At 54.7% G+C, this 12,448-nt stretch overlaps 1 protein-coding gene across 2 annotated transcripts; it reads right to left on the bottom strand.

The window, feature by feature from the left end:
* Window positions 1-802: 802 nt before the first annotated feature.
* Window positions 803-7,339, bottom strand: CPXM1 (carboxypeptidase X, M14 family member 1). Of its 2 annotated transcripts, none has more exons than XM_003904988.3 (14): window positions 7,099-7,339; window positions 5,434-5,595; window positions 5,136-5,245; window positions 4,860-4,999; window positions 4,676-4,766; window positions 3,907-4,057; window positions 3,721-3,809; window positions 3,255-3,378; window positions 2,975-3,171; window positions 2,710-2,889; window positions 2,327-2,624; window positions 2,005-2,144; window positions 1,271-1,373; window positions 803-1,165 (listed from the first exon to the last, which is right to left on the bottom strand). In XM_003904988.3, the coding sequence occupies exons 1-14, from the start codon at window positions 7,268-7,270 to the stop codon at window positions 933-935; spliced, it is 2,190 nt and encodes a 729-aa protein (XP_003905037.2). In that variant the 5' UTR covers window positions 7,271-7,339; the 3' UTR covers window positions 803-932. The 2 variants fall into 2 exon arrangements, with proteins under 2 accessions (XP_003905037.2, XP_009214727.2); XM_009216463.2 differs by having other exon boundaries at window positions 5,434-5,586; window positions 7,099-7,320.
* Window positions 7,340-12,448: the final 5,109 nt, after the last annotated feature.

Raw genomic sequence — 12,448 nt, 5'->3', positions numbered from 1 at the left:
TCAAACTCCTGGGCTCAAGCAATCCTCCCACCTCAGCCTCCCAAAGTGCTGGGATTATAGGCGTGAGCCACCACACCCGGCCTCATTCAGCTCTTCCAACACCTTCCTATCCAATTTCTAGCATTAAATTTCCCTCCACATTAAATGCCTAGAATGGGTCGTTTACCTGGCAAGACACAGACTGATACACAACTTCCCCTTCAGTCTGATAGAAACTCATCAAAGCCTATCAGCTATGAATAGTCTGAGAATGGCTGAAGCAAATTCAAATGTTCTCAGCTGACCCTCCTTTGGCCGACCCTCCTCCTTGGATCCATCCCTATCCATACTCCACACGCTGCCCAACTCCCGCCTGAACTTCTAGAGCCACTACCTCTACTGCATCCTTGACTGCCAAGTCCTGTTGATCTGTAGTGCTGTATTTCATGTGTGCAGCTCCCCTGCACTCCCACGGCACTGGGCCTCCACCCTAGCATGCCTCATAATATACTGAACTGTCCTTTCCCTTGACTAGGAGCCCCAGGAGTTTGAGTGCAGGCACTGCTGATCCTGATTCCTTGCACACCTGGCAATGAGCAGGCGCTTACAGAATGCCTGGCAGCACCGTAATGGTACCTGTAGCAGAAGCTGATCAGCAGAAATGAGTTGCTCTGCCAGGTCCTTGGTTCAAGAAGAGCCCAGGTGGGATCCTCTTTTCACACAATGTGTCCAGAAGCCAACGGATGAGAGTGTGCAAGTGTGCAGAATAGGAACTGAGGCCCGTCCCAGGGGGAGGACCTGGGGCATAGAGACAACACAAAGATGAGCTAAGGTGCCCGGTAGCTTTAATGAGCACCTTTTCCTCACTTTGTCCCTCCCTCTCTACTCTTCCCCTTCCCGTCTTGACAGGTCCAGCCTGCCCTAGGGCTCTTAAACCGCAGGTATCAATCCTTCTATCCCCTTAGCCGCTCCAGGCGCCTGCGAAGGTCCGGGGGCACCTTGGCCCCAGCTGCCAGCAGCTCGCGCAGTCTCTGTTTGGGAGTCTTGGTAAGCACGAAATTGCAGGGGAAGGGGCCCTCTTCAAAGGTGACCCGACAGTTCCGTGTCACTGAATGGTAGCCCTCGGCACTGGCAGTCACCATGTAGTCCCCTGGGGTCAGCAGACGCCAATAATCCCCGCCCCACGCTGAGGAGAGTGAAGGACATGATCAGGACCCAATCAATGATCTTTTGCTTCTTCCTGGGCCTCCAGCCCTCCAGCCCCTTCCCTTGCCCTCCCAGTCAAACACACCCGTTGTCACATCATGGTTAATCCCATCCACGGCAATGACAGCATCAGCAATCCCAAGCTCTGTGTCCTTGTCCCGCACCACTCCTGCAATGCCCATGCGCACCTGTGTGGGAAAAGGTTATCAGAGCCCTTCCCCTTCTGCAGGAGAACGTGACATTTAGTTAACTTGCTGGCTCTGTTGCCCTGCAAACCTGATCAAAGTGGTAGGTCTACTATGTGCCTAGGTGACAATACTTCTGGGAAAAAAAAAGAAATCTTGATTGATAAATCACATCTGGACTAAGAAAACGATAAATACCTGGTAAGAAGGCTTATCTATCCTTAGGCTTTCCCAGGTTATTAGGCTTGTCTTTGGTAGAAGCTTTGGAAGCTCTGCTTATGGAGCCATTACAAGGGTTATGAGCTCCATGGAACATGAAGCTTCTATGCCAGGACAGCTCCTGCACCTGCCTCACATGAGTCTCTCCTGAGGACAGCTCTGGGGCAGCGCCATGGACCACCACCTAGACTGCAATGGAGGCTCCTCCCACCGGCTCTAACACGGTGCCACGCTGCCAGCCAACTGCACTCCTGTCCTGTGTGCTTCCAAGACAATCTGATACCAAGCATGGCCCATGGCATTTTGTGAGTCTGAATGCTCAGCTGGACCTTAGAAGAACACCTGGTAGGAGCTGTAGGCTAAATGGACAGCAGGAGTGATTCAGGCAGGCTGGGGACTGGGACGCAGAGCCGACCTGCTCCAGGTAGGTGAGGAGGGCGTCTTTGTTGTTCTCCCACTCCTGGGGCAGTTCATTCTCATGAGGGAACTTGTCACAGGACAGCTCCACAGTGACCTCAAAGCAGTTGGTGTGTAGGTAGCTGAAGTCATTCATGCCTAAGGGTACCACAGACACTGGTGCCTAAGCAAGCAGGATGCAGTCCCATCTTCCCGCTACCCTCCCTTCTCTGAGGGACACTTCAGGGTGGGAACTGATGCCAGCACTGTACGCAACCGCAGGCTGTCTTATCCGGGCAGGGGCTACGGGGCCAGGGCTAACTCCACCCTCAGGCACATACTCCCGGGGACTGTGTGCCAGTCAGCCCCATTGATGATGTTGCCGTGCATGGAGAAGTCCTGGCTGTGGCAGGGTCGGCGGCTGGTGTCCTGCATGGCCAGATTACTGCCAGCATATACAGTGCTGAGCCAGCGAAACACAGCATCATCTGGTGTGGGTGTGAGTTCGCGGGCAGCCCACGGGGTGCGAGTCATGTCGAATGGGTAGGACACCACGAGCTCCCCGCCGTGGAGATTGGCACTTAGCACAAAGGGGATCCGCTTCATCCACTTGATTACTGCCCGTGTTTCAGGAGCCACCTGGATGGGGCAGGTCAGGAGGGGCAGGAGACAGAGACAAGGTCCGCCCCCCACAGCCCTCCACTGCTGCCTTAAGAATACTCACGGTGGCATTGGGCAGGGTGTAGTAAGTAGGCAATGGCAGGTGATGGTTGGGGACGATGTGGGGCACCTTCCCATCATCCTGTGCTTCCCACAGTGGTGTGTTGAGGTCAGCAAAATTATGGTTAAGGTCAATGCTCTGGTTGTTCCAGCGGCCCTCGGCCCAGCCCACCAGCTCTGAGCCCTGCCAGGGAAGGGGCTTGTTCAAGCCGAGCAGGTCCAGGCACCAGGGCAGAAGGACAGAGTGACCCTCGTGCTGGGTGGCCTACCCGGTGGTAGGCGATCTCATAGCCATCAGGGTTCATGGAGGGCAGCAGGTGAATGCGCATCTCAGTGAGCAGCCGGGTCACCCGTGGGTTCCCTCGCAGGAACTCATGGCACAGGAACTGCATCAGGAGCAGAAGCAACTCCCGCCCCAGGGCCTCATTCCCATGCATGCCGGCCACGTAGCGTACCTCAGGCTCCCCTGGAGATACACGGGGGCTTGCAGCAGGCTCATGCCCGGGGCCCTGCCCTGTGCCTACCTCTCCCCACTCCCCTTGCCAGTACCCAGCTCATGCTCCCCAGGCTGGTCCGACATTTCCATCACATACAGCTTCAGGCCCTGGTAGCTCTTCCCGATGCTGTAGATGCGGGTGATGTTGGGGCATTGCTCGTGGACCTGCTTCATCAGCTGGCGGGCACAGTGTAGCATGGCATGAGGCATGGGAGGGGTATGCCCAGGGCAGATCACGTGTGCCATGGAAAGACTTAAAAAGTCAGCGAGGGCACAGAGGGGGCATCCCATCATGGCACAGGAGGGGAGCGGCAGCAGAGCCGGGAGGAAGGGGCAGGACAGGGGAGGCACCATAATAAGGGAAAGTGGGACAGAGCTTAGGGGTCCACAGGAGAGAAGGTTGAGACATCAGGAGGCGGCGGGGGCAAACAAGCACAGTCACAGCAGGTTATGCCCCGGTGGGAAGGGGACATGAGATGGGTGGGTCCTCCTTCCCAGGTCATAGGGGTTATATCTGACCTTCCTCATGGCCTTGTAATTGTGATGCCGAAAGTCTAGAGGGTCAGAGGATCCCGGTGCAGAGGCCTCAAGGAATAGGTCATTGGGGTCTGGTGGAGGTTGAGTTTATGGTAAAGGGTATGTCCACAGTGAAGGATGCACCCTGCATCCAGGCCCTGCCCAACCAGCCCTGGCCTGACTGCCCACCTGAGACTGGGCAGGCCAGGATCTCTGCCCGGAGGCAAGGTGTGCCTCCCTGGAGCCAGGTCTGGGGCAGCAGGCGAATGAAGCGGGCCACCTGGGGCTCCGGCAGGAGGTTCAGCACTGGAGTTTCTGGGTCTGAATTGGCAGGAAATACCTGGGGGCAGCCAAGTTCTCTGTTGTGGCTGCTCAAACCCCAGAAGCCTGACCCAGGACCCAGGGAACGAGCTCAGGCCTCCAAGCTCACTGTTTCCCCACCTTAGTAGGCTCAGCTAGAGACTTGTACTGTGCATCACAGACCCCGGCCCACAGCCCCTGCCAATGGGCAGCCCTAGGCAGCTCTGCTCTCTGGGTTGGACACAGTTCATTAGACCAGTTTGGCCACGTGACTCAGGGGAAACCAATCCTAGAGCTGGCCAGGACTCCACATTGTAGCCTGGGGTAAAAAGAGGTCCATGAGACATGGAAGTCAGAACCACGAGGCAAGAAGTGATGTGGACGAGCGGCCCTGCGCCAGAAGGGGCATGCCAGGAGGAAGCTGTACCATGAAGTAGCACCCACCCTGTGGTGGCATTATCTGGGGAGGATGTGGGCATGTCCTAAAGCAGCTGGCTCCCAATGGTGCCTGCTGTGTGCCACCCTCCTGACAACAAGCCCCACCCCCCTGGAAGCCCAAGCAGGCATCTATTCCTTGTCCTCAGAGGAGCCTCAGCCTAGCCTGGACTGGGTGCCCAACTCCCAGGATGGAGGGTCCAGTCACAGTGGGGCCACTCACCGCATCCATCCCACTGCTGTGGTTCCTACTTCCCCACCAGGTCCGACTGTCATTGCTAAACTGGACCTTGTATGATGTGACCCAGTCATACCTGGCAGGAGAGGTGGAGAGAGATCATCAGTGCCCCCAGGACTCCCACCCCAGTCCTTCTGTGACCTCCTGACCTAGGGTTAGTCTGCCTCACCTCCAGACAGAGTTCCTGCCCTGTGTGATAACACCCGAGAAGCGGGTGGGGTGCCCAGCGTCCACCTGAAACCACGGATCAGTGTCCTGCTCCTCAGCACACCAGGCTCCATCATATAGATCGCCATCCTCCAGGCCTGACTGCAGACACAGGACATGGTGGTCAGGCTCAGGTGGACAGAGTGGGGCAGGCCAGGACAGACAGGAGGCAGGAGAGACGCTCCCAGGGGCTGCCTTCCCTACCCTGAGACCATGGCACTGAGCCAGGATTACTGACCTGAATGTTGAGCCGTCCTCGGTGTGGTCCGAGACCAAAGGACTGGCTGCTGGATGCCTCAAGCCGGCTATCTGAAACTCGCAGGGACTCTAGACCCAAAGGAGGACAGCCTGGGGCGGGGATAGAGCAGTGAGACAGGACCAGAGGGAGGGTAGCCAGGGAAGATGGGAAGCTGAGTCTAAGCTTGCTCCTGTGCTAGGCAAGCAAGGGGCATGCCGGTGCCCATGAGACCAAGAGCTGTGTTGGTAAAGTGCCCTAGGGGCTGCAAGTCTGGGCTGGGCCCCTGGAGAGGAAGTACCTGTTTCTTGTTTCTCAGCGGGGTTGAGGGTCCCTGCTGGAGTGGGGGTCACAAGGGGCCTGGCAGTCACCAAGGGGGTGGGGCGAGTTAGCTTCTTCCGCTTCTTCATAATGACCTTTTTCTTCTTGATGATTCGAATCCGGACATGCTGTTCTGAGGTCCCTTGGGGTCCGAGAGGCACAGCATGGGGAAAGGAAGAATGGTGAAACCCCGGATGGAAAGATCTGCCAGCCCAAGAAGACATGAGAGCCCACAGCAGGCCACACCACCAGGATCTAACAGCCTTCACATGACATCAAAGGCCTGCAATCTGACCCCAACCTGCCTCTCCAGTCACTTCCTTGGCTCCTCCTTCTCCTCCCTGATGTGACTACATGCTTGGCCAGCCTCCCTCTGAACCTCTAATCCAATGGAGAGCTGCACCCAGCCTCTAGAAACTGTTTGGTTGCTCCAAAGAGCTGAGTCTGCCAGTTTACCTCCAGGTCTCTGCACTAGCTATCCCCTCCCCTGTAATGCTACCCCTCGCCTCTGATTTTTTTCACCTAATTCCCAATCTTCGTTTGCATCTCAGCCCAGATGCCTTTCCAAGGAGGCTTTCTTAGCTCCAGACTCAGCATCGTGCCCCAAAACCCCTGTGCCGCTTCCATTGTTGTGTCTGCCCTCTGGGTTCAGATGGCCTGTCCTGGAATCCCTGTCTGCCTGGGTGCTGAGGTTTTCAGGGCTGGGCCTGCCCACCTGCCCACCAGCCTGCCCGCCTACCCTTCAGCACAAGGCTCTGCACAGGGCAGGCGTTGGGGGTACCCATCGAAGCTCCACAGCTGCCTCCAGAACAGGCTGCTCATTTCTGCATCTGGTGCCCCTGTGCCTTTGCCCGCCGCTTCCTTCTCGGTCTGTCTGTCGGTCTGTCTGTCTCTCTCTGTCTCTCTCTCTCTCTCTCTCTCTCTCTCTCTCTCTCTCTCTCCAGACTCTCCTGACATCACCCTTCAAGGCCCACTTCCACTTGCCTCCTCTAGAAGCCCCTGAGTGCCATCCGCTTGCGCTCCTCCACTCCTATTCCACATCTGGAAAGCTGGGAAGTCAGGCTGCCTTCCTCTCCGGCTCTGCCCCATCCTCCCGGCAGCCTCAGCGAGGGGCTCTCCCTTCTTTCCTTTTGTTCTTTCTCTCCAGCCCTCGCCTTCAAACTCTCTCCTACACAGTCTTGCTCTACACCTTGAGAGCTTTTACCCCTCTGTCTCCCCTCCTGCCGGTTCTGGCCTGTTTCGTCTTTGGTGAAAGGGAAGTTTTGGGGCTTGGAAGAGGCAGCATCCCACTGGCGCCTGTCCTGGGACTGCTGACTAGGTCTGGCAGGGAACCGGGGCTGCCGAGTCAGCAGCCATTGCTCCCAGCAGGGAGTTGAGGGAGTGTGAGTGTGAGTGTGTGTGTGCACTGTTAGTGTGAGTGTGTATGTGTGTGTGCGCGCGCGCGTGCGTGTATGCGTGTGTGAATGTGCATGTGAGTGTGAGTGCGCGTGTGGGTGCGAGTATGCGTGTGGGATGAGTGTGAGTGTACGTGTGTGGGGGTGTGAGTGTGCGTGTGCCCGCGTATGTTAGGGAAGGGTCGCCCGACGGGGCAGGGGAGCCGGGCAGTCGGCTTGCGGGGGAGCGAACCCGCGGTCGTGGAACTCACCGTTAGCCGTCTCCGCGGGCAGCTGTGCCAGGCTGCTGTTCCGGGCCGGGATCGAGCCTGGGACCTTGGTGGTCGCGGGCTGTGCGAGGTCCAGCACCGAGTTCCTGGGCGCCCCCAGAGCCGGGCCGACGGCTGGCGCGAAGGCGGCCAGGGCGAGCAGGAGCCCCCACATGGCGGGGATTCAGTGGAAGGGGCGCGCGGGCCGCGGCGGGTGGTGGGTCGGTCTCTTCCTGCCGAATGCGCGGAGCCCCCCGCCCCTTCCTGCCCCCCGCCCCTCCGCAGCCTCCTGCCCGCCCACAGCCCGCTGCCCGCCTCGGACCTCCGAGAGGAGGAGAGGGCCGGGAGGAGCGAGCGGGGCTGACCTCCAAGGGGCCGCCCCAGGTCTCGGGACCGCCGACTCTGCCCTTCCTCTCGGCCGTCTGGGGCTAACCAGCCTCACTGGCGCGCTGCGCCTTTACAGTCTACAAAGCCACACTGAAGAAACCAAAGATCACCTAGTGGCCATCAAGCCGACTAATAGGAGGCAAAGCCCCTTATCTGAGGAATTCAGCATGACACTTCTCTATTGTCTAAAGCCACATCTGGTGCCAAGCTTCCTTCCCAAGAATTTATAAGTAACTGGAATGTCTGTACATTTCCGTAATGCGTGCACGTTAAGACCCATTGTGCAACCTTTGCTGACATCAAGGCACCAAAATATAGACAAATGTAACCATTTACCATGACCTAAGTGACTAATGTGGTCCAAATTACCCTGCAGTTCCCCGCAGGGAGCTCAGTCCTCTCTTGCTGAAGCGCCCACTGCGCTCTGCTGCAGCGTCCTTTCCATTTAATAAAACTTTCCTTTTCAGACCTATACTGTTGTTGATAAGTTATTTTACCACCAGGGAGCCAACCACTCCCCTGTTCCGGAGCTCTGACACCTCGCCTGGCATCTTGGTGGCCCATACGGGGACTTCACTGGGATTTCCCTCTTCCTTTTTCTCTCTGTTTCCTTCCACGGTCTGATTCTTTACTCTTTGGGGAACTGACGGTCCCCGCGGACGCAGCTCTTCGGTGGGATCCTGAAGCCCTAGAGAAGGGATACCTGGCTGTCCTTGCCCTTAGGGATGAGGGACTGGCTAGGGCTCTTTTCTGTTTTCGGACTGCCAGTGAACCAGCTTGAGTTCTCAGCTTGGCAATTGACAGTTTCTGGCCAAGGGCCATCCCCCAGTGTTACCCCAAGGCCAAGACGAAAGAGCTATTGCCTGTCAAAGTGGCAAGGCACTTTCATTTTAACACTCCATAAGCCTTGTCCTGGAAGCGGTTGATCTCAATTCTACACAGGGATGCCTCAGGGATCTTGTAGTTCCTTGTCTAAACCCAACATGGGTTCAATTAATTCAGTTCCATCCAACTCGTCCTTGGATTGCCTCCTTAAAAATAGTCCCATTGGTCTCATTTTGACCCACAAACTCTTAAAAATAAGCATATAAGGCTGAGCACAATGGCTTATGCCTGTAACCCCAGCACTTTGGGAGGCCAAGGCAGGCAGATCACCTGAGGTCTGGAGTTCAAGACCAGCCTGACCAACATGGCAAAACCCCGACTCTACTAAAAATACAAAAATTGGCTGGGCACAGTGACTCACACCTGTAATCCTAGCAAATTGGGAGGCCGAGGCGGGTGGGTCACCTGAGGTCAGGAGTTCGAGATCAGCCTGGCCAACATGGCGAAACCCTGTCTCTACTAAAAATACAGAAAAAAAAAAAAAAAAAAATTAGCCAGCCATGGTGGCGGGCACTATAATCTCGGTTACTCCGGAGGCTGAGGCAGGAGAATCGCTTGAACCTGGGGATGGAGGTTGCAGTGGGCCAACTGGAATGCCACTTCACTCCAGTCTGGGCGAAAGAGTGAAACAATGTCTAAAGAAAAAAAAAAATACAAAAGTTAGCTGGGCGTGGTGATGAGTGCCTGTAATTCCAGCTACTCCGGAGGCCGAAGCAGGAGAACCACTTGAACACAGGAGGTGGAGGTTGCAGTGAGCCAAGATGGCGCCACTGCACTCCAGCCTGGGCAACAAAGCAAGACTCCGTCTCAAAAAATAAAAATAAAAAATAAATAAGATTTTAAAAAGCAAATACTTTGTTTGTAATATTGCTTGGGTTCAATACAAGCTCCCTAATCAATCAATTTGGCCAATTAATGAAACTTTGGATTGCAATGTTATTTTACAACTTAACTGATTTTTTGCCGGAACCTTGGAAAGGTTCAGAAGTCCCATATGTTCAGGTCTTTTTTGCTTTACCCCCAAACCCAAACCCAAAATTACATAAAAATTGTCATGTATGCTTCCAAGGAACTTCCTCCCTCCCCGATTCTGATGTCTTAGATGATCCTTCCTTTTGCCTATTATACCCTCCTCAACCTGCTCACTCTTCACCTACACCCTCTCCATCTGCTCCATTCTCTAGTCAATCTCCCACCCACATACCCATATACATTCTCCCCTTCACATACTCTCAGGGGAGTCACACATGCTACCAGCACAGAGTCCTCAGAGAAATCCCCAAAATACTTTGCCTCTTGCTGAGATGGCTAATGAAGATTTGGGAACAAGTTGAGTTCATGTCCCTTTTCTGATCATGTCTGATCTTTTGCAAATTCAATCCAAGTTGGTTCATTTAGTCAGGATCCCTCTAAGTTCATTCAAGAATTTCGGACTTTAACTGTCACCTTTGATTTAACCTGGCAAGATGTATTTGTGGTATTAACTACCTGCTGTTCACACACTCAAAAAAAAAAAAAAAAATCACACATGTAGTCTTTAGCGTGGGCAGATGAAACTCATGCTCCCAATCCTAATAACAGAACTGGGCAGAAGCTATCCCCAGCACAGAACCTATTGGCAATACCAGGCCGCCAATGCTAGCCCAAACAGAGGTAGGGGTAGACAGGATCATATGGTAACTATGGTAACTTCTCCGTTGGAAGGAATGAAAAAAATATGTAATAAAACCTGTTAAGTTTTCTAATTATAAGAAACAATAGCTGGGCGTGGTGGCGCACACCTGTAATCCCAGCACTTTGGGAGGCTGAGGCGGGTGCGTCACCTGAGGTCGGAAGTTTGAGACCAGCCTAGCCAACATGGAGAAACCCTGCCTCTACTAAAAATACAAAATTAACCAGGCATGGTGGTGCATGCCTGTAATCCCAGTTACTCCGGAGGCTGAGGCAGGAGAATCATTTGAACCTGGGAGGCGGAAGTTTCGGTGAGTTGAGATTGCACCACTGCACTCCAGCCTGGGCAACAAGAGCGAAATTCCGTCTCAAATAAAATAAAATAAAAAGAAATAATAATTTTGTATGTATGGAACTATCTGAAAGCCCTGCCCTTTTCCAAGCTAGACTGGTGGAGGCCTTGCATAAATACACAAATTGAAACCCCGGGGCCAGATGTGGTGGCTCATGCCTGTAATCCTAGTACTTTGGGAGACCAAGGTAAGGCAGGCTGATCACCTGAGGTCAGGAGTTGGAGACCAGCCTGGCCAATATGGTGAGACCCCGTCTCTGCTAAAAACACAAAAATTTGTGGGCACAGAGGTGCATGCCTGTAATTCCTGCCTTTTAACGCTTATATCTTCCAGCTTATAATGATTCCACCTACAGATGACTATGCAATCCCAATACCAGCCTGCAACAGCAACTTCTATTTTCATGGGTCCTCTTCCTGGAATCTGGCCTTCCCTCCACGAACAAGTGTTTCATGACCCTTCATTCCCTTCATGACAGAAAGCAGGAAAGGAAAAAATGCAACTAATCCTTTCAACGCCCCTTTTCAGCAGGAAGTAGCCAGACAGACTGGGCACCCCTCTTCACTGTGCCATTTTCCCTTTCTTGGGATCCTAACAGACAAGTAGACATGGGCATGGAGAAATACAAAGGGTCAAAGATTTGCCCAAAATATTTATCAGCAGGAAAATGAGAAGAGCAAGGATCACCTGGTGGTCATCAAGCAGACCATCAGGAGGCAAAGCCCCTTATCTGAGGAACTCAGAATATCATTTACTATGACTTACGTAACTAATGTGGTCAAAATTACCCTTCAGTTCCCTGCAAGTGAACTCAGGCCTCTCTTGTTGAAGCGCCCTGCTGTGCTCTGCTGCGGAGTTCTTTCCATCTAATAAAACTTTTCAAACCTATACTGCTATTGGTAAATTCTTTTACCACCCGGGAGCCAACCACTCCTAGCTGCGCTGCCGGGGCTCTGACACCCCGCCTGGCACATACCATTTCACTTAGCCCCTTGAGGCCCTCAGCACGCAGCAGGCATCTACTTTGTACCATGCGCTATGCCAAGACTTTTGCACGTGGCCTCTCAATCAAACTTCATTTTACAAACTGGTAAACTGAGGCTTAGAGCGGCTAATTAGACTTGGGCGAGGTAGCAAAGCTGAGAACTTTGGGAAGGAAACTACAACCCGAGAGGAAAAGCTATCCAGAGCCAGAGGCCCCCTGTCAGGGCAGGTGGGACAGAAGAGAGAAAAGAGTGAAGGGAAAATGAGGCGGCGGGCGGGGCTGGGGGCCGACCCGGCGCCTGGGGAGAGGGCTGGTCCCGGAATCCTCCTGAAAGACAACTCAAGGGGCCCAAAAAGAGGCGGCGTGACGGCGCTTCCCACCACCATCACCAACCCCGGCCCCGCCCCTCCTCTCCTTTCCCTTCCCTCCCCTACTCCTTCCCTCACTCACCCAGCTGCCACGTCCCGTCCCGGGGTTACATAACCCGGAGAGAGAAGCCGGAGCGATAGCCCGCGGGCTGGGGCTAGGGTGGAGAAGCCAAGGCTTGACGCGCGCCCTGACCTCCCCTCCAGCTCCTCGCCCCCAACTCGTATTCTCCTCGGGGAGCCGGCAGCCCTGGGGCTGCCCAGATCCGGAGATGCCCTTTCCGTCCTCCCTCCAGGACCCCCTTTGGATCCTCCATTTCTGGTCATCTCCCCAGAAGGAAGGAAATGCGTCCAGTGGTGTGCCTTTGGCCAGCGCTTGGCCTTTGCAAAGGGCCCTCCAGGGAGATGCTCCCATCCCCACGAGAAGTGAGAAGCGATGCCCAGAAGTGGCAGGCAATCATCTGGCGTAAGCGGGGCCCTGCGCAAATGGTTTTTGCGGGGCCACTATCTGTATAAATGATAAGAATCACCCAAAATCAGCTTGTCGGCACCATTCTGGCGGCCCACGCTCACACGAACCCCAGAAAGAAATAGCGCACTGCAGTCTGGGACTGGGGCCCACCACCAGCAGGGACTACGTCATAGGCACCGGTCCTGGAGCTCCTCAAGGCGTCTGGGCTGCCCCACTCACACAGCGTAAAGAGCTA

This window comes from Papio anubis, chromosome 16, assembly GCF_008728515.1.
Source record: "Papio anubis isolate 15944 chromosome 16, Panubis1.0, whole genome shotgun sequence".
Lineage (NCBI taxonomy): Eukaryota > Metazoa > Chordata > Mammalia > Primates > Cercopithecidae > Papio > Papio anubis.
Note: the sequence above shows the minus strand (reverse complement) of the source record. Positions and strands in the feature narration are given on the sequence as shown.